Genomic DNA, 22,420 nt, shown 5'->3' with positions numbered 1-22,420 from the left:
CTGAAAGAGAAAAAAATATGTTTAACTGGTAATACATAGTTGAAAGTTCAAACTAATAGTCTAAACAAATAATCAATACCAATTACGTTTGCACCATTAATTCTTCACCATATTAATTTTGGATAAATTAAGAATGTGCTGTTAATATTTTTCCGTATTTATTCAAAAAATTATAAAATTTAAATTAAATTTACATAAAATATTTTAATATATAGTTTTTATATAAATTTACATACTAAAATGTTTTTATATAGATTTTTTCAACGACTAAATGAGTTTTAATTTCATGTACATTTAAAGTCACTGAATTAAATTTTTGTTAGTTAGTCAACTTGGTCAAAGAAGAAAATTCAATCTAATCCTTAAACTCAATATTCGTTATCAAACTCATCACCAATAAATACTTTTATCAAATTACAATGCATTTTAATTCTTGCACAAATTTAATTTAGTACATAAAAAATAATTTAACTTATTGTATTTTTTATTTAGCATGATTTAATCTTAGTGTTTAAAAATATAAGTTAATAATTATATTGATATCAACTCGAAATGAAAAAAATTAATACATAAAGTTTAAAAAAAAGGAATGTATTCATTTTAAATATTTTTTCTAGAAATTTAAATAATAGAAATAAAAATTCATAAATCATATATTCATATTTATATGAGATTTTATTAGACTGATGGAAAATTAAATAATTGAACTCATAGATACATTAGATTATAGAGAGATCCATATGAATTAATTAGAGTATATAAGTGCTTTAAAGCGCCTAAAATTTTTATTTTGACAAGGTGAAAGTAGGTTTAAATAAATAATGATAAAATTTAAAGAAGTTGTTTTAACTTAGTAATAAAATATGCTTTTTCTTTATAAGTTTGATTCTTAATATCAAGTTTAAGTATTAAATTAAATATTTTTTCTTTAACTAGATTAACTAACTAAAAAGTCTAACTAGATGATTTAAATGTAGACGAATTCAAATTAAAACCAGCGACAATTAATTTAACTTTCAAACAAAAGAAATTCAATTAAGTATTAATATGGTCAAAACTAAGTAATGTACAAGTTATCTCCTTAACAATTAGTTGCATTTGCGTGCAATCAAGACCAAGTGATGAGAACTTAAATTGATACGTTTGTAGACAAAAGTGATTAAAAAAGAGTTACTGAAGAAGAATATGTAAAATCTCCATTTATATATGAGACCAACCAATAAGTCTTACGAATGAAAAAAAAAAAATATTACTAGTCACGATACACCATATCGTTTTACATATAGTAAAAGCTTAATTACTAATTAAATTCTAAATTTTATACATTTTGATAATTTTATTTAATTGTTTCAAAATTTTGAAATAAATATTTATATTTTTAATTTATTTTTAAAAATAATTTTTTATGATAATTTTTAAAATTTTACGGTGAGAAAAATAACGTAATTACTAATATAAAAATTAATAAATTAATTAAAAACTTTAATGCATTTAACATATGTGAAAAAATGTATATACATGAAATTTTTAATAGTCATATTATTAAGTTTAGAATAAACTATTTGTGCTAATTTATAATTATTATTCTTTCAGTAAGTATAGTCGACTTTTTATATTATTTTTTTACTATGAAACTTTAAAAATTATTATCAGAAAGTATTTTTAAAAATAAATTAAAAGAATGAGTATTTATTTTAAAATTTTAAAATAATTAGATAAAATTGTTAAAACGTGTAAAGTTTAAAATATAATTTGTAATTATACTTATAAGAAAATAGTAAATGATTATATATCTTATTTTTAAATTTGAATATAATGTAACAAGGTGAAATCATTAACAATTCTTGTGACTATTCTATTGTGTTTTTTCTTTTGTTGACTCTGTTTTGTATTTATCTTGAACTTTTGTTAGAATATAATATTTTATTTGTAACAAAGTTGTAAATCTTTGCACATGGTTTATGATGTTTAGGAGATACTTTATTTTTCTCTGTTTTTTTTACAAAAAAATTATACTATTAAAAAAGAGAATGTTGAAATCAAGATTTAGGATTTTGAAAATTGCGGCTTGAAGATAGATCTTAATGACGTATTTGACTACAAAAACTTGATGGGTAATATTTTCTATTTGTTTGAATGTCTAAATTCCCTCATCTTGAAGGACTTAAGATTTTCCACTGAAAAAGGGGAAAAGAAGCTATTAATTTTTTTTCTTGATTTTGTTTATATCTTTTTTCTCTACAAATCAGGAAAATTTTATATATTTATTTAAAAATTAAAAAAAATATTAATTGAACACAGTGTAATAAATTAAAGAAAACTGAACACTTCTTTTCTTCTTCCTATTTCTTTCTGTTTTTCAATTTGTTTTGAGCTCTTAAACTGATATCTTCTTAAAGAAAACTCATTTTTAATTTTAGTTGTGAGGTGGTCATCTTCCTTTCAGAGAACCATTTGGGTCTTTTTTCCTTGTGGAATTATTATTTGTTTGTTCTGAATTTTCTTAGTCAGTTGGTTTGTCTTAAAAACTATTTCTTTCTTTTCCTTTACTTCCTGTGAGTGGGTAACGTTAGAGTTGTAAAGCTAGTGATGATTTCTGTTATTAAACAACAAAACTGTTCCACTTCTCTTCTTCCTCTACGAGAACCAAATGGATAAGAAGGCAGCAATGAGCACCTAGGCAGAGTGACTTTCAATCATCTTTAGCTGCGAGTATCTTTCATTATTAATTTTCATCTATCTGTTTGATAAAATTTGAATATAATGTAACAAGGTGAAATCATTAACAATTCTTGTGACTATTCTATTGTGTTTTTTCTTTTGTTGACTCTGTTTTGTATTTATCTTGAACTTTTGTTAGAATATAATATTTTATTTGTAACAAAGTTGTAAATCTTTGCACATGGTTTATGATGTTTAGGAGATACTTTATTTTTCTCTGTTTTTTTACAAAAAATTATACTATTAAAAAAGAGAATGTTGAAATCAAGATTTAGGATTTTGAAAATTGCGGCTTGAAGATAGATCTTAATGACGTATTTGACTACAAAAACTTGATGGGTAATATTTTCTATTTGTTTGAATGTCTAAATTCCCTCATCTTGAAGGACTTAAGATTTTCCACTGAAAAAGGGGAAAAGAAGCTATTAATTTTTTTTCTTGATTTTGTTTATATCTTTTTTCTCTACAAATCAGGAAAATTTTATATATTTATTTAAAAATTAAAAAAAATATTAATTGAACACAGTGTAATAAATTAAAGAAAACTGAACACTTCTTTTCTTCTTCCTATTTCTTTCTGTTTTTCAATTTGTTTTGAGCTCTTAAACTGATATCTTCTTAAAGAAAACTCATTTTTAATTTTAGTTGTGAGGTGGTCATCTTCCTTTCAGAGAACCATTTGGGTCTTTTTTCCTTGTGGAATTATTATTTGTTTGTTCTGAATTTTCTTAGTCAGTTGGTTTGTCTTAAAAACTATTTCTTTCTTTTCCTTTACTTCCTGTGAGTGGGTAACGTTAGAGTTGTAAAGCTAGTGATGATTTCTGTTATTAAACAACAAAACTGTTCCACTTCTCTTCTTCCTCTACGAGAACCAAATGGATAAGAAGGCAGCAATGAGCACCTAGGCAGAGTGACTTTCAATCATCTTTAGCTGCGAGTATCTTTCATTATTAATTTTCATCTATCTGTTTGATAAAATTTGAATATAATGTAACAAGGTGAAATCATTAACAATTCTTGTGACTATTCTATTGTGTTTTTTCTTTTGTTGACTCTGTTTTGTATTTATCTTGAACTTTTGTTAGAATATAATATTTTATTTGTAACAAAGTTGTAAATCTTTGCACATGGTTTATGATGTTTAGGAGATACTTTATTTTTCTCTGTTTTTTTTACAAAAAAATTATACTATTAAAAAAGAGAATGTTGAAATCAAGATTTAGGATTTTGAAAATTGCGGCTTGAAGATAGATCTTAATGACGTATTTGACTACAAAAACTTGATGGGTAATATTTTCTATTTGTTTGGGTGGTCATCTTCCTTTCAGAGAACCATTTGGGTCTTTTTTCCTTGTGGAATTATTATTTGTTTGTTCTGAATTTTCTTAGTCAGTTGGTTTGTCTTAAAAACTATTTCTTTCTTTTCCTTTACTTCCTGTGAGTGGGTAACGTTAGAGTTGTAAAGCTAGTGATGATTTCTGTTATTAAACAACAAAACTGTTCCACTTCTCTTCTTCCTCTACGAGAACCAAATGGATAAGAAGGCAGCAATGAGCACCTAGGCAGAGTGACTTTCAATCATCTTTAGCTGCGAGTATCTTTCATTATTAATTTTCATCTATCTGTTTGATAAAATTTGAATATAATGTAACAAGGTGAAATCATTAACAATTCTTGTGACTATTCTATTGTGTTTTTTCTTTTGTTGACTCTGTTTTGTATTTATCTTGAACTTTTGTTAGAATATAATATTTTATTTGTAACAAAGTTGTAAATCTTTGCACATGGTTTATGATGTTTAGGAGATACTTTATTTTTCTCTGTTTTTTTTACAAAAAAATTATACTATTAAAAAAGAGAATGTTGAAATCAAGATTTAGGATTTTGAAAATTGCGGCTTGAAGATAGATCTTAATGACGTGATTTGACTACAAAAACTTGATGGGTAATATTTTCTATTTGTTTGAATGTCTAAATTCCCTCATCTTGAAGGACTTAAGATTTTCCACTGAAAAAGGGGAAAAGAAGCTATTAATTTTTTTTCTTGATTTTGTTTATATCTTTTTTCTCTACAAATCAGGAAAATTTTATATATTTATTTAAAAATTAAAAAAAATATTAATTGAACACAGTGTAATAAATTAAAAAATAACATATATACGAACGTTTTATATTTTAATATTAAATAATTATTTTATTATTTAAATGAATAAATATATATTAATAATATAGATATGATTAGGATTAGCTTTTATTTTTTGGATAAGTAAAGAAAAGGTTCCAATTCCTCTCTCGTCTTTCCAAGTAAAAAGGTTAGGATCCCTCTCACTTTGGCAAAAGATGGAAATGTCGATAGTATAATTTTTTATTATTTAAAGTCAAATGAATATTAAGGTCCTATTTCTATTATAAATTCTATTTTCTGATCCATATAGCTTTGGGTGCTGCTAGCATAAAGCCGATACTATAACTTTAACTTTGGTATATACGGTTAGACAAAATCTACTCTTACTTCTCCCAATTTTTATTTTTTTTATCCTTTTAAGCCCTAAAAGTATTTATTTTATTTTATAATTTTTATATTATTCTATGCATATCTTATTCTCACTCATTTTATATTCTTTTACTTTATTAATTTTTAATTAAAATAAAAAAACGATAAAATACAATATAAATGATAAATTTAATAGAATAAATTAAATGACTTTGATTTAATATTATATGGTATATGCATGCATCTTTTTCAACCATTTTCATTTTTGGTCAATAACCTGAACTTGAACACTTCTTTTCTTCTTCCTATTTCTTTCTGTTTTTCAATTTGTTTTGAGCTCTTAAACTGATATCTTCTTAAAGAAAACTCATTTTTAATTTTAGTTGTGAGGTGGTCATCTTCCTTTCAGAGAACCATTTGGGTCTTTTTTCCTTGTGGAATTATTATTTGTTTGTTCTGAATTTTCTTAGTCAGTTGGTTTGTCTTAAAAACTATTTCTTTCTTTTCCTTTACTTCCTGTGAGTGGGTAACGTTAGAGTTGTAAAGCTAGTGATGATTTCTGTTATTAAACAACAAAACTGTTCCACTTCTCTTCTTCCTCTACGAGAACCAAATGGATAAGAAGGCAGCAATGAGCACCTAGGCAGAGTGACTTTCAATCATCTTTAGCTGCGAGTATCTTTCATTATTAATTTTCATCTATCTGTTTGATAAAATGCTTCAATGGGAATGATTTTGTTATCGACTTGTAGGGCTCTTGTCATCCTTGTTTCATTTAACATTATACGATTCTCTTAATATGATTAAAACAGTGATTAATATAAATTCAATGAATCTGTATATGAAATTTTCTATTTTTTGTATCACTTAGAGATGTTCAGAAACTAGAAAAATAGAACTGCTATTGGTAAAAAAATTGAGGCATAAGAGAACCATAAAGTTTCCTTGGTTTTGGGTTATCATTTACTCACATGTCAACATATTGACTTATCATTTGTTCAAATATTAATTTTTTTGACTTAGTCAAACCATGTGGCAAACACGCACAATTATAAGGCCTGCCAGGTGTCTAGAATAAACAATTTAAGCAAGTTGAGGCGCCTAATAGATTCAAGTGCAGGGAGGCCTTAAGTTTTTTCTCACAATATATGTTCAATTGTGGTATTTCTTTTTTATCATAGGAAGGAAAAAGTAGAGCTTTTTTAATTTGAAATCTTCACTGGAGTTTCATAAAATTCTCCCGCTACACTAAATATTTATGTATAAATATAAATCTTATTTATCCGATGACAAAAGTCTCTCCTTTACGCACAAAGGTTTCAATTTAATCAATTAGTCCGATTTGATTTTAATAACCATTTTTGTAACAATTTATCTTTTTATATATAAAAAAAATAATTAAATAATTACCTTTTTTATGAAACTAATTAAATAATTACTTATATAGAGGATACATTATATTTTATTTTTTTACTATCACCGCCGAGTTTGCCAAATCATTATTAACATCGTTGCCATCAATTTTATTAGTTTTAGTTAAAATTTGGATCTATTTAGTCTTTAAATGATAAAGTATGTATCAATCATCTAATATTAAAGTGTAAAATACTCATATATACATGTCATTTTCCTATTAGTTGTGATGTACACAGCAACTCTAAATAAAAATCTCTCTAAAATATATTCATATTTATAAAGCTGTTTCGCTAAATGCGATTTTGAGAATTTAAATTCAAAACACTTAGAAAAAAACATTTTGAAGTCTATATTAGACCAATTCTATATTGGCAACAGCTATTATTTAATTATTCATATTCAATAATTTTAAGTATAATAATATCATGTAAATAGTTATGTAATTAATTAGGTAATTATATCTTAATATCGTCACTACTTCTGTTTTCACTTCATAAATATTTAATTAGGTATTAACTCCTTGCACCATTTTTCTTTACTGAACTTTATTTTTCCTAACACTTCCAGCCTCATCAATCACCTAGCCTTTTTGTTTTAAAAAATAATAATAAAATAGAAGTTCCAGCCACATGGTTGGCCACTTCGTCCTCTATAAATATGCCCAATTGGAAGAGCTCCTATAACATGAAAACATCCCTCTAGTTATATCCCTCTCTTTCTCTCCCACTTAAGCACTATAAGCTGTAATGGCAGTTCTATTACCATATGTGAATACCATGACAGCAGGGCTTATTGCTATACTTTTCTTTGCTTTCTATTATGTAGTGAAGAGGTCTACTAGGACCAAGAAACTTGAACCACCCAAAGCCGCTGGTGGCTGGCCTATCCTTGGTCACCTGCCTTTGCTATCAGGAAACCGACCTGCCTTTCTGACATTAGGAAACTTAGCTGACAAGTACGGACCAATCTATTCCATACAGCTTGGACGACAGCAAGCCGTAGTTGTCAGCTCTAAGGAAATGGCCAGAGAATTATTCACCACCAATGATCTGGCAGTGTCCGACCGCCCTGAACTAACTGCTACAAAGCACCTGGGCTACAACGGTGTCATGTTCGCGATAGGACGATACAGTGAATATTGGCGTGAAATGCGGAAGATGATAATGGTGGAGCTGCTCTCCAGTCGCCAGGTTGAGTTACTAAAGCCTGTTAGAGTCTCGGAAACTAGAACTTTCGTAAAGGTATTATTCAAATTTTGGGAAGAGAATAAAAATGGCGCAGGCCATGTTCTAGTCAACTTAAACCAATGGTTCGGGGACATGAGCCTTAACATGCTTACGGGAGTTGTTGTAGGGAAGAGATACTTTGGTACTACTGCTGAAAGTGACAGGAATGCTGCAGAGCGGTGCAAGGAAGGATTGAGAGGGTTCTTCCATTACTTGGGGCTGTTTGTTCTAGAGGATGCAATTCCATCACTTGGCTGGCTTGATGTTGGTGGACATGTAAAGGGCATGAAAAAAACTGCTAAAGACTTGAACGATCTTGCTAGCGAATGGTTAGAGGAGCATTACAGGACAAGAGCTTCAGGTGAAACAGTAAAAAACCACGAGCAGGACTTGATGGGCATAATGCTTTCCGTTCTTGAAGGAGTGAATTTTTCAGGTCACGACACCGATATGATCAACAAATCTACATGTGTGGTCAGTTCTTTCAGCTTTTTTATTTTTTTATTAACATTAGGCAAAAGTTCGAACTCTTAGCTTCGCAGTCCTGAAAGCTAACATCACTCATTATGAAAATTTATTGCTGCAGAATTTAATTGCAGGGGGTAGCGACACCTCTTCAATTATCCTAGTATGGATAATTTCATTATTACTGAACCACCAAGACTGTCTGAAAATGGCACAAGAAGAATTGGACATGTTTGTCGGAAGGGAAAGACTGGTGGATGAATCAGATGTTAGAAACCTAGTCTATATCCAGGCCATAGTTAAAGAAACATTGCGATTATATCCACCAGCGCCACTACTAGGACCCCGAGAGATGAGAGAAGACTGCATTCTTGGTGGCTACCATATAAAGAAAGGAACTCGGGTGCTTCCGAATGTTTGGAAAATTCAAACCGATCCCAACGTATGGCCAGACCCTTTGGAGTTTAAGCCGGAGAGATTTCTTACTAGCCCAAATAAAGACATCGATGTGAGGGGACAACATATGGAACTGTTGCCATTCGGAAGCGGTAGAAGAGCATGTCCTGGAGCATCTCTTGCCATGCCAATGTTAAACTTATCATTGGCCACCTTTCTACAATGTTTTGAGATCTCGAATCCTACAGATGCACCTATCGATTTGACTGGAGATGTTGGATTGAATTTTGCGAAAGCAACCCCACTTGACGTCATAGTTTCACCCCGACTATCACCTGAAATTTATCATATGGAATGACTTTTTTTATTTTTATTTGTATTGTCTGTGTTTTAAAAATAATATCTTTAAAAGAATGTCAGAAATTTTGGGTATATGCTTATGCATGTTGATTGAATATTGAAATGTATGAATTGTTCAAGAAATTCTATGATGTATATATATACATATGTTTCATTGGTAAATAAGTATGGACTTATTAGTAACTCATATATATTGTGAAATCTTCAATGTAATTCCACCAAATATAATTTGGTTTAGATAAGAATTTTAGCCTGTGAAAGAGATGTTCTGATAACTTTAGACATCATTTTTATTTCATTAGTAACAAATTGATTAATCAAAGAGAGATTCAACTACCATGTGGCTGCATAAGTAAAATGTTATTATTCATTTACGATTGCAATTAATTCTTATAATTTATGAGTCTGATATGAAAAATCAATCTTTGACTAACTTTCAAATATATTTTTATTTTTTATCAATTGGTATTACTAAATATTTGAATTCGAAATTTTAGTCTTACAAATAATTAATTTAAGTAATGATGATAGTACTAAACTCCATTGTTAGATTAATACATAAATGAAAATCTTATTATTTAAGTTGAATTCACAAGGTTCTAACCACAACTAAATAATCATACTCATTGTGTATCCTTTATCCACCTTTTTTCTAATACCAAAACCAGGGCAATCCTAGAAATCCAACAGCAACATTTTTTTTCTCTTTTGGGAGGGTACGAATATAATGAGTCCATTTCATACATTTCAAGATATATATATATTACTTATTCATACTCGAAGAAAAACGGTTATTTTTAGAAAATAATTAATTAAATTAAATGTAAAACTAACATTATATAGTTTTTTTATTTTTAAGTTATTGCACATTCTTTAACTAATTATTCATAATTATAGGAGTAATTACTTATATATATATATATATTAAATTGGAATAGTTTTGATTAGTTTAGCGACGGTAATAATAAATATTAGTTGCTATTAATTTTTAATATTTTATAATATCTATTTTTATTTATTTTTAGTTAAATAATAAATGAGAAGTGAAAAGTTATTATTAATTTTTTCTCAATTTTAATATATATATATATATATATATATATATATATATATATATATATATACTTCATAATCTTTTTTTTTTTGGTAATAATCAAATTTCATTTCATCAACTTAGGAAAAAACAGAAAAAAGATTTTCTCCAGCACGTGTATAGAAATAGAAATATTGAAAAAATATCTTACTAATTTCATATTTTATTTTATATTAATTTTTAAATTATTTTTTATAGAAAAATAGATGAATTAATATTTTTTAAAAAGTTATATTTAAAAAGAATAATTGATACAAAATAAAAAATTTATATATTAAACTAAAGAAAATCTAAAATATATTTTTGTAACATCAACAGCAATCCCAAATAGTGTATCTGACAGTCTGCCTTGTGGTCCTAAAGTCCCAATCTGCACGTTTTATTCCCAATTATTATCAGATTTTCTGTGGCCCACCCAATCCAACTTCCCATCCCATCCAATGATTCATTCCATGAATTTTTCAAAGGACCAGCATCATCTGGAACCCGAATTTCAACTGAATCGGTGATGTCGTGGCACCTTCAAAAGTATAGATTCTTTAAACATTGCCAAAAGCTACAAAAATATTATTTTACTCATTGGGAATAACAGACACTGGTTTTCTTAACACTTTATTATCAAACATGTCAACGCTATCTATTAGCATTGGTTTTCATATTTTTATGTATTAGATTCTGTGATTTTTTAACACTCACTATATTCACATTTAAATACATTAATTGACTATTATTATTATTTTATAATTTTTGACACCAATATTATATTAATTGCCAATAGATTGTGTCCTTTTAATAATATTATATAAAACTATGCATCATTAATTCATAAATTATAATTTATCTTTAAAGTTTAATCTCTTAATTCCAAGAGAAATTATAAATGTTTTTATAAATTATTTTAAGTCCAAACTATATATATATATATATAGTTACCTGTTAAATTATTTAAAATCAAATATTTAATTTTAATTGTATATAATAAAAAATATATTTATTGATTGAAAAAAAAATACCGTATGGAGTTTCTTTTATGCTTGAGGGCTGCTGACTGCATGCCTGTCCCATTTCTATAGTAAAGAGAGAAATGATAAAATCACATGACAGTCGATCAACGGTAATAATATTAATAGCGGTAGGATAGTTAATTGCTAAAGAAATTAATAATAATATCACATGATAAACTTTTATATTTTTTTATTTAACATTCTTATAAATTTACTATAGTAGTGATAATAATAAATTTTATATAAATCTGGTATATATATCAATTTGATATATAATTGATGTGTATTTATATATTTTTTTAACTCAAAAGATAAAAGACTTTTTCTTTCTTAAACCATTTTTCGTATGTTGATCCCTTCTTGTCTTCATTATATCGGCGGTGTAGCTAAAACTTTATTTTTTTTTTTATTTAATTAGTCTAGGTAAAATTTTGTTCATTATTTAATTTTTTTAAAGGTGGGACTTGAAATAAAAAGGGGAAGAATTACATTTTCTAAAAGTTGAGGAATCCAAATCAAAATAGGAAGAATTTGAAATTTATCATAAGATACTATAAACTTTTAACCCAATTTTTCTTAAAGAAATTCAAGGTTGGTGGAAATCTTATAATGATTTTAAAGCCTTTTCTAATTAAAAAAAAAAAAGACAGTTGGATTTATAAATTTGAATATGAAACTCAATTATTTCACTAAATATATAGTTTTATTTTTTTTAAATTGTTTCAATATGATATATGTATTTAAAAAAAAGGAAAAAGAAAGTGAGAGCTTTATTTAAGTAATTGTATACAAGATTTGATTTTGCGCTTAATTGTCACTTGAAAGTTGAAAAATTCCTAAAATTTGGAATCAAATTATGATACTAGACTAAATCGTTAAAATCCAACATTCAAATAAAAAATCGGTAAATTAAGAAATCGAGTTAGACATACTCTAATACTATATTAAATTAGAAACTGAAAAGATGTAATTAAGATGGGACATATATAACTCCATAAATAATCATCACACAAAGTAAATTGTCATAATTAATTAAATATAATATCTAGAAATCTGACACACATCTTATTTAATAGTTCATAGAAGTATTGTCAGGATAAAACATGATTCACAAATGTAAACATATTCATGTCATATTTTTCTTATTTTCATTTTTGCACATAGTATATAGAATAAAATAGAACTTCAACTTATTTTCTTCAGTCAGATATTTGAAAAAGAAGTGTGTTTTAGTTCTATATTAAAAGATATTTATAGGGAAAAATAACTTTTATTAGTAAATACAGATGGACCGATATATGCGGTTTTCTAGATTGCTATATGATTTTGTTTAAAGAATGAGTTTATACCATTAGACAGAGTAGTGATAATAAGGTGTTATGGGGAGTCTAAGGGTGAGGGAGGTAGTTGAATGTGGTTGGCTGGACTTCGTCACATGCTCCTTTGGTAATATTTGTCAGTCAGTTGTTTCTTTTATTCTTCTTCTTCTTCCTCTTCCTGTATTTAACTTTTTGTCTTTTAGATCCTCTATCAGAAATGTTTCATATTGTTATCAATTGCACTACTACTGTTAAGAAGATGGTACTTGATTCATCAATTATATATAATTTTCTCCTAATGCTAATATATGTATATCTAAGATGTGACTATTGATAGAACTTATTGATGAAAAATTCAATAAAATGATGGATCATAAATAGCGAGTTTTACTCAAATTTGGGATGCACTCTACTGTTATCTCTTTCTAACCTCATGAATAAGAAATATTACAAGTTGAAATTTAATATTAATACTATTCTGAAGAAAGCATATTATAGTTATTCCTTATTAGAATATTTGATTTTGATTAGAGTTCTTATTTATTGAGTATATGAATTTTAATACTTTTAATTTTTAATTGCAGATTTTATATGTTAAGGAAATATCTAGATTTAGAAGTAAAACTGTTGTTTTTAATTTCTTTAGATTGCTCGACCGTTTGGGTTGAGGATGAAACTCAATAGTGAACTCATAATTTTATCATTTGATGAATCTTCTCAGCCCTTTCCTTCAGACTTTAGGCATCAGGTATTGGTTTCCCTTCTCGAGCTTATTTTAGACTTTTTTCATAATGAAACACCCAACTATAAAGAATCCATTTTTAGTGATCTCTTTGTTAATAAAATGTTTTATCTTTCAGGAAGAGCAGAAATATTATCTCTTATTAAAAATATAAATTATCTTTAGGGTTTTGATTCTTTTGCATGGTATAAAGCATCCATAATTGAAAGGTTTGGCTATTCTCATATTATCAATGCAATTTTTCTCGTAACATGGATAAGTTCGTATTTATTCATGTTTTTGAACTCAACATATTTTTATATACATAAATATATTAAAAATATTTATATCATCTTATTATATTTTTTAAATTCAACAATTACTAATAATTTTATTCATTTAATTATATTTAATTTTAGATTTAATTATATTATAGTATTAAAAATATTATTGTGTGCGCTATATTTAAAAATCAACTAATTCTATCGCCGAAAAAGGATAAATCTAACAAAAATTAGTTGTCACTCATACCCGTAACAGATTTTGTGGGATTTTATTGGTCTGATTTACATTATAGTGGGGAAGATTTAGCTGTGTACACTATACCTTTAAAACCAACTAATTGGATCATTGAAATTAACAAAGCCAGCGAAACTGACTTATCAGTCATACACCAGCATCATATATGATGAATCCGACCCAAGAACGCTCTCGAATGCATAGAGCTTGTCGATCATACCCTGATAAATAAATCGGATTGGGTGGGTCTAAATTTAGCAAGTTACATTGTCCTAGTTACCAATTCGAGTCAAGAACAACCAGTAACGTGAATAGCTCAAGACTTTAGCAGGCCTCCTCCGTCGGCAATCATAGTGCTTTACATATATTTGATACATGTTCAACTATTATTGTTATCGTTGCAGATACTACTAACTGGCCCTTGATAATACTTGGGATCACATCTGATTCGGTATTTTAGATCCTCCATTCTATTAGGACGGATTTAAAAAATAAATAATTAGATTTGTATGGGTATAAATTTAAATTTTAATATTTATAAAAATTTTAAATAAAACTTAAGTTATATATTCGTGTTAATATTTTATTTTATTTTACTTATAATTTCTAATTGATTGATTTAAATTTTATAAATTATATTTTTAACTAAATTTAATTTTTTAAATTTTTTAATCTATTTTACTAATATTAGAAGGATAGATTTTTAATTTTTTAAATTATATTTTCAATCCTTTTTTATTTTTCATTGATTCTTTTTGATAAAACAACAAAAAAACAATTAAAAATATCCAAAAACAACTAAGAAATAAATGCACCATAAATTTAAATAAATTAAAAATAATATATATTTTTTTAAATTTACATTGTAAAAATAATATTTTTCTTTTGATATTAAAATACTTTTTGAAAACTCCCTTTTTCTCACTTAAAAATTTCGTAGGTGCATGATTCATCACAGACGAGAGCAGGATATTACAATTTAATTACTTCAGTTTGGTCCTTGAGAACATCGGAACGGACCAATTATTTGAGTTTGATCTTCGAGAAGATTAGGCCTTCAGAACCGAACGTGTCGAAGTCTACTAAAACACGCCTACAGCTGGCCCAATATAAATGGAGCAAACCCGAAAAGATGTAATTGTTTCCCTGTTATCGTCTCTGATGCCATAACCTTCTTTCTTCTTTAACCGTCTGATCAAATTTCATTGACGTGGCATACATCAATTGCTACATCGGAAATACGAAATAGCGTAGCTAAACCGAGCTCCGATATCAGAATCTGCTTGGAAAATGGAGTAAACCTTTTGCTTTTTAGTTCGTTTTTGAAGCCGAGAGAGTTGATTACTTGCATGTTCTAACTGTATTGATTTCTAATTTCAAGATGTATAAATTATTCTTTTAAAAAAATCTTGTCTCGTTGCAAAATCAACAGACCATGGGTCGCTCTAGGGCAATTTCACGTCCTGCTGATGAAGACGCAAGCCAGAGGTGCGTAGAGTAATTATACATATTATTTATTCTTTTTCAAATAGCTGCTGAAATTTTTAACTTTATTAGGAAAATTTGCCAGTTTATCACTGTTAATTTGCTTGATCATGTTCTTTACTTTGTAACCTATTTTGCATAGGTTAGCTCAAGCAAAATTAAAGAAAAATAAATTTAATGATAATTCATGTTGGCCGCTATAATTTTAGAAGCTCTAGAACTGAAAGAATTGTTGTTTTTTTTTTCCCTAACTAATGAAAGATGATACATCTTAAATAGCTTAAGAACTCATCTATCGTTTTTGTGATTGTGTTTGGTAGATCAAAACGAAAAAAGACAGTTTCAAATGCAGGGAGCGCACAGACTACATCATCACCAGGTATATTATATTTCCGTCGCAGAGAGTGTATACATTTGTATTCACAATTCTTGTTTTTCACAATGCAGCATGTCAAGAAACAAGCGAAGGGAAAGCAGCATTATACCACTGTAATTATTGCAAAAAAGACATCTCTGGGTTCATTCGTATCAAGTGTGCAGTGTGTCCAGATTTTGACCTTTGCGTAGAGTGTTTTTCTGTTGGAGCTGAGGTTACTCCTCATAAGAGTAGTCATCCATACAGGGTTATGGTAAGATAACGAAACCTTTTTAAAGTTATATTTAATTTAAATGTGTCTTATATCATCTTTATATAGGTACTTATTACGCCAGAATTGTACTGAGGATTCTTTTGACACATTTATGTAAAACCGCATAAGTCTCATATTCAGTTATATTAACTCAGTGCATACTTGCATATGACGCTTTGCCACTTTAAATTTGTATCTAAACAATTTGCTATACCTTTTTTATCATTTTTCATCATAAATAGAGTTCTCATTCCTAATTCTTTTGGTGTCTGCTCCACTGAAATGAAGTTAGAACAAAGAAAAAAGTCATAATTTTCCTGGCAAATTAGCCAATGTTTTTTTTTTTTTTTTTCAGGACAATTTGTCTTTTCCGCTCATTTGTCCTGACTGGAATGCAGATGAAGAGATATTACTTCTCGAGGTATGACTTAGCAAATCAATCTCAGGGTTCCTTTATACTGCTAAGGATTCATTTATTTTCTCTCATAATTGCTGATTATAGTCGTTGTGAATCTGTATGTTGTTATACATGATTGTTTGCTAACAAGTGTTGTTTTCAGGGCATTGAAATGTATGGATTTGGGAATTGGGCTGAAGTTGCAGAACACGTTGGAACCAAGAGCAAGTCAAAATGCATTGATCATTATAATGCCATTTACATGAATTCCCCATGCTTTCCTCTTCCAGTAAGATTGCGGTCAAATCATGTCATATTCATCCACGTATGTGGTTATGCACACTATATGTATGCATATCTAATAGGCATTATATAAATACCGCACATGATCTATTTGGGTAGGACATGTCTCATGTTATGGGAAAGAGCAGAGAGGAGCTCGTTGCAATGGCCAAGGGACAGTGTGAAATCAAGAAAGGTTAGTTTTCAACTTAGTAGATTTATTTTTGGAGACTTTTAAGCTTAGTAAAATTATAATATTCTGCAGCAGCGTTAGATATATACCCATTGTGGTCACAACAATTAAGAAACCTTTCTTATTTAAATACATTGATGGCTGATGTTTGCCAAAATTTAGCAGGGTTACTGTCTGTTAGCATACCTGATTTCAGGACCAACCAGTTTTATGTTCCTTGTCTGTCATGTCAAATATTTTATAGCTCTACTTTACATGTCGAATTATTTATGAATTAATTTTGAAGTTTTTCATTTCACCCTTTGTATGGAGAATAATTCTATTCTGTCTTCATTCTCTGAAGGGTTTGTTGACATTACTATTGGGAGAAACACCCTCTTGAATGTTCTGGCCGAAAGCAACTAAAAAATTTCTTTTCAGCTGCATTTAGATGCTCTAGCCATAAATGTTTAAATATTTGAACAGTCCCCACTCCTTTATACAAAAGCATCTAAAAGCTATTTTTATTAGCAGTTTTAAAGCAAAGCTGAATACTTTTCTTTCCCCAATATTTGCATATTTATCTGTGTTAACGTTGCTGGACTGACATGTAATTTTATTGGCAGAGTTCCCTGCAGTTGGGGATCTTGTACTAAATGAGGAGTCTCCATTGTCTTCAAGAATCAAGTACAGCTATCTTCTCCATTATGTATAAACTCCTCCATTCCTGATTTATTTTGCTAATTCCTATGCATGTTTAAAATCAGAAGCGAATCATGGAAAAAAGAAGATGTAGCTTGTAAATCCTCGTCTAGCATAAAAGCAGGTGTTGCCATTAATTGTCCTGATATCCAGTTCTCTTGAGGGTTAAATTTTGTGTTTGAAAATGTAAGTAACTTCATGCTTTGATGTACTTATCCTGTTGACATCAGAATTTGGCTCTTGTATGAGTTCAAGCAGCTGCACAGATGCAGTCAAGAAGGCTTCCAACACGAACCAGATTAAGGATGGCATTAAAGTGGAAGGTAAGATTCGTAATATGAAAGCCCTTGTGCTTTGTAGAGATGTAAGGTGCCATTCGTTGATTCCATTTCCTACTATCATTACCAAAATGAACTCTTGCTTTCATCATCTCTTCCAAATTAATGTTAGTACGTCTTCTTATCATTTCTCCCTACACTAACTCTCTCTCTCTCTCTCTCTCTCTTATCCTTTTCTTTTCCAAAGGAAAAAGAGAGACGGGGAACGTTAAAACAAATTATTGTTCTGATGGAACTTTCTCTTTTCCTGGGGATTGGATGTTGATATGCTGATATGCGATACAAGCAATTGAACTTTTTCTTTTCCTTAATTTTTTTATCACATTACTATTAATGAATCACATTTAGCAAATCATAGGACTATGTTAATTTAAAAAAGAAGAAGATGAATTTGCTTCTAGGAATCGTTAATCCTATAAATGATTGTTCTGATCTATCATAGAAACTCTTTTGAAATGCAAGAATCAAATAATTCTCTATGGTGGGAGAAAATCTCTCTTATCTTTAATTCCCCTGGAATGAATTCTCCCTTTTGGTTTTTAAAGGATGTTTCTCAGCGAAGGAACTGCACAAGCATACTTTTTCAGATCCAAACTTCTTTGTTCTTTCTAAGCCTTCTTGCACAAAAGAGTGGGAACCTGGCCAGAAAAGGGGATTTTAGTAGTATGTGGCATCCCCTCTTAGTTTTGAGTAGGTGGGACCATTCTGTTTTTGTTGTTCTCCGAAGACGATGTCATTTGTTTGATGAGAAATAAAAAAGAATATTGAAAGTTCGAGTGGCTAAAATTGAAGCAATGTTCAAATCAACAGAAGGAAAAGCAATGGCTGGAGTGGTTTACTTTTGGACATGCATACCTTTTGCATTTATTGTACATGCATTGCTGGCCGAGTGCTGTGTTCTCCAAATGAGTAATCATTTTTATAGTACATGCATTTTACTAGGCTATCCAGAATCACAATATGTGTAATTACTTTGGTTAGCTAATACAATTGCTCAATAATAGGTGTAATGCATGAAATTGGATCTGACACCTAATTTCTATATTCATGCACAAGGTTATTGATGTGATGTCCTGATATTTCACATATTCTTCTTGAATAAGTTTTTAGCTGAAACAAAAGAGTTTGTCTTAAGGTAGTTACTTTTTCTTCCTCCCTCTTAAGAGGTCAATCGAGTGAAGATTTGAAGCTTTGTTATTGAATTGGCTTCATTTATGACAATGTTCCATGAGAAATGCTTAGTAATGGTTTTTCAAATTATTGGCAGAATCTCTGGCAGATTGGAGTATTGGAGAGAAAAAACTTAGGATTTCTGGAGAGGAACAGCCTTCCATGACAGAGTTGAGCGGTTATAATTCCAAGAGACATGAATTTGAAATAGAATATGATAATGATGCTGAACAAATACTGGCGGATATGGAATTCAAGGCTTCTGACACTGATGCAGAACGTGAGCTGAAACTGCGAGTGCTGCGTATCTACTCAAAAAGGTAACTTTACAGTTGCATATGCATGCGCATGGGACGCCTCATAGGAAAGGCTGATTGACAGTCTGCAGTCTTTGCGGTTGAGCAAGAGATAAATCAAAAACTTATATTTGCCATTAGGGCCAGAAGGACTATGTATGTACTTCAACTCTGTCTATAATCAAGTGATGGTTTGTCTTGTTTTGTGAATGGACTGAAGAGTTCATCCGCCACTCCGTCATATGATGCCATGAAGCTTGGCTAGATTCTTAAAGCATTAAGCTTGGCCAATTCCTGCTCAAGCAAAAAAATATTAACAAAGGAAGAGAGGCTGTAGACTAGAACTTGATTTCATGAATTTTGAACTTCAAATTCAATCACCAGTGTCACATTTGTGATCTATTCTAGATATATTAAGTATTTACCCAATGCAGTGGGGACTTGTTGACAGGCTTGATGAAAGGAAACGGAGGAAAGATTTCATTCTGGAAAGAAATTTACTTTACCCAGATCCATTTCAGGTTAACCTTTCACAGGAGGAGAGGGCAATATATGACCGTTACAAGGTCTTCATGAGGTTCCACTCAAAAGAAGAGCATGAAGAGTTGATGAAGAGTGTAATTGAGGAATACCGAATTGTCAAAAGAATACAGGATCTTCAGGTTTGATGCATGCCTCACACTAGAAATTTATATCCTTTCTGAAATATTTGACAAAAATATTCATGCAGGATGCTCGAGCTGCTGGGTGTCAAACAGCTGCTGAGTTGAACAGATTTCTTGAGGAGAAGCGAAAGAAGGAATCTGATGAAAGTGCTCAAAGAGTGAAAGAAAGTCCAAGTGGTAAAGTGTTGCAGAGACCTAGTAGTCTTAAAGTAGAAGCTGATGGCAGCCCCCGCGGAGTTGTTACCGGATCCACTGGTTTGCATAACAGTGGCAAGGACTCATCTTTAACTATTACAAGGCAAATCTCTAGCTCCTTGGATCATTGGGATATCTCTGGATTCTTAGGGGCTGGTTTGCTCTCTGAATGCGTAAGAATGTTTTTTCAGCTTATTGATATCTTAATTATCAGACGCATTTATACTTGCAACTACGTCCTCACAGTTTCTAGTTCTGGATTGATTTTGGAAGCAGCATGGTTTATACGTCTACTAGAGTGTGCAAAAAAAGATTTGTGTTCCAAGCTTGAGATTTTTGACTTATATGAGATTCTCGTGCACAGGAGAAGCATCTTTGTGGCGAGATAAGAATACTACCTTCTCATTATCTCAATATGCTACAGACAATGGCAGTGGAGATTATGAAGGGTACTATCACCAAGAAGTCTGATGCACATCGCCTGTTTAAGGTGGAGCCAAGCAAAGTGGATAAAGTCTATGATATGCTGGTGAAGAAAGGAATGGCTCAGGCATGACAAACATTACCAGTGGGATTACCAGCTTGCGCAAATTTTTTTGTTTTTCGTGGTAGTGAAAATGCTTCCTCATCTTGTATATTAACTCTTAACATAGGCAAATGTGTAATGAAGAAATCTTTTACAGTGTTACTTTGTCGACTGATGGCATTGTTATTGTCGGCAAATTTTTTGAAGTCGAAGTCACTGCAACTTTTGGCAAGCTTAATCGTCTAGGAAATCTGTGTTGGCACATGAGATTTATATTTCTTAAATTAAAAAAAAAATTACATTTCTTAATTCAGGTGAAAATTAAAAATGAACTTTCGTTTTTGAGACGTTAGAGAATATTATTTATTTATTTATTTTTGTATTAATTACCCCATTCGGATGTGTCATGATACAACTTTGGCCCTACTATTTCAAATGGTATTTTTGGTCCTTGTTAAGGACTAAAGTGTAATAAAATTTAACTTTTCAAATATTAAAATGCAGTCTGAGAAATTTAAAATTCATGTTGAATGAAATGAATTTTTTTTTTATTCAGAAGTGAAATTAATTAAATATTTCAATTTTAAAGAAATTATTTGCATAAAAAGTATTTAAAATGGGTGGGAGATTGTAATTTTCATGATAAAGAAACTCACAAATTTGAAATTTATTTGAAAATCCTCTCAAATTAAACAGAATTTGAGATGGGTAAGTAAAGAAGAATATATTTTTAAGCTTTTAAATATTACGATTTTATTTTTTAACTTCTTAATTTTTATTTTTATTTTAATTAAAAATCTAACATTCTCACTCAAATGAAAATAAAAATATAAAGGTACAATAACATCAATAAAATTTTTATGCAATATATGTAAACTTAATCCAAATGAAACTAAAAGTATAAAAGTTAAATAAAAAAGTAAATATCCAAATAAATAGAATGAAACTAAGAAGTTGAATCACTTAATCAAGAAATGGATACAAACAACTTTACCTCGACATTATCTCATACAAAAATATTTGAAAGAAAGAAAGACTCGCAGGATAATTCATCTTTTAGATTTGGTCATTGGGCAGTGATTCTTCTTTTTTCCTTTTCTTATATTTTTTCATATATTTTGATTTTCTTTTATTTTTTAAACTTTTGATTCCACCACTTACTTATCCTCTGTATAATTCTCTTTTCTTTGGTGAGATCAGCAAGATAGTTTAGACTAATAATGGTTGATTACGTAAAAGTCCCTTAATTTGAATTTAAAAAAGAGTAATTATCATTTATGCTATAGTGAATAATCAGTGACAATTACTATATTATTAAATAATAATCATACTAATATGCACTAAATAGTATGTGATGCCATGGATGACTTCACTTACTCTTCATGATTCGATAGAAAGATGACTAATATGTACGTACAAACAAATCAAATTGAATTGTGAAGACATATTCCACGGTGATGGGTCATTATTGGATTTTACTGAACACTTCTATCCAAATAGCTTCTATGGCAGCTGTATTCATTATCATTTTCCCTATCCATCGACTTAGTATGATTTTGATAGGTCATTATTGGATTTTACAGAACACTTCTATATTTGTTTTTTTTTTTTCTCTTCTTCTTTCTTTTCCTCTTCAAATTACTTATTGCAGATGTTATCTTATCTAACTAATGGAAGCTATTATTTGTGTAGTATACATTTGCTCTTGTAGACATGAGAATTTTTGAAAGCCTATCAATGAATTGTGCTTCAGTTACCCTACTTGCAAAAACTATTTAATAGTTAATTTAAATAAAACTAATTTCCTAATTTACTATATACTTATCTAA

General features: G+C 29.2%; 2 protein-coding genes across 4 annotated transcripts; both read left to right on the top strand.

Moving 5' to 3' along the window:
• The first annotated feature begins 7,328 nt into the window (after nt 1-7,328).
• LOC8260905 (cytochrome P450 CYP82D47) lies at nt 7,329-9,225 on the top strand. Its single transcript, XM_002510260.3, has 2 exons — nt 7,329-8,331; nt 8,444-9,225. The coding sequence occupies exons 1-2, from the start codon at nt 7,378-7,380 to the stop codon at nt 9,074-9,076; spliced, it is 1,587 nt and encodes a 528-aa protein (XP_002510306.2). The 5' UTR covers nt 7,329-7,377; the 3' UTR covers nt 9,077-9,225.
• A 5,519-nt stretch (nt 9,226-14,744) lies between these two features.
• LOC8260906 (transcriptional adapter ADA2) lies at nt 14,745-20,829 on the top strand. Of its 3 annotated transcripts, none has more exons than XM_048371004.1 (14): nt 14,755-15,029; nt 15,167-15,222; nt 15,540-15,598; nt 15,667-15,848; nt 16,204-16,269; nt 16,409-16,570; nt 16,648-16,723; nt 17,326-17,386; nt 17,467-17,525; nt 17,632-17,724; nt 19,007-19,229; nt 19,657-19,867; nt 19,936-20,238; nt 20,430-20,829. In XM_048371004.1, exons 2-14 carry the CDS (start codon nt 15,170-15,172, stop codon nt 20,619-20,621), a joined length of 1,740 nt encoding a protein of 579 aa, XP_048226961.1. In that variant the 5' UTR covers nt 14,755-15,029; nt 15,167-15,169; the 3' UTR covers nt 20,622-20,829. The 3 variants fall into 3 exon arrangements, with proteins under 3 accessions (XP_048226962.1, XP_048226961.1, XP_015576574.2); XM_015721088.3 differs by having other exon boundaries at nt 14,759-15,029; nt 16,409-16,534; XM_048371005.1 differs by having other exon boundaries at nt 14,745-15,222; nt 20,342-20,476.
• Nucleotides 20,830-22,420: the final 1,591 nt, after the last annotated feature.

This window comes from Ricinus communis, chromosome 2 (genome assembly GCF_019578655.1).
Source record: "Ricinus communis isolate WT05 ecotype wild-type chromosome 2, ASM1957865v1, whole genome shotgun sequence".
NCBI classification, from domain to species: domain Eukaryota; kingdom Viridiplantae; phylum Streptophyta; class Magnoliopsida; order Malpighiales; family Euphorbiaceae; genus Ricinus; species Ricinus communis.
This window is presented reverse-complemented; position numbering and strand designations above follow the sequence as displayed.

Coding starts and splice junctions, on each gene's coding strand:
- LOC8260905 (XM_002510260.3), top strand. CDS start 7,378: ATGGCAGTTCTATTACCATATGTGAATACCATGACAGCAGGGCTTATT. Junction 8,332..8,443: donor TCAACAAATCTACATGTGTG/GTCAGTTCTTTC, acceptor TTATTGCTGCAG/AATTTAATTGCAGGGGGTAG.
- LOC8260906 (XM_048371004.1), top strand. CDS start 15,170: ATGGGTCGCTCTAGGGCAATTTCACGTCCTGCTGATGAAGACGCAAGC. Junction 15,599..15,666: donor ACAGACTACATCATCACCAG/GTATATTATATT, acceptor TTCACAATGCAG/CATGTCAAGAAACAAGCGAA. Junction 17,387..17,466: donor CCATTGTCTTCAAGAATCAA/GTACAGCTATCT, acceptor GTTTAAAATCAG/AAGCGAATCATGGAAAAAAG.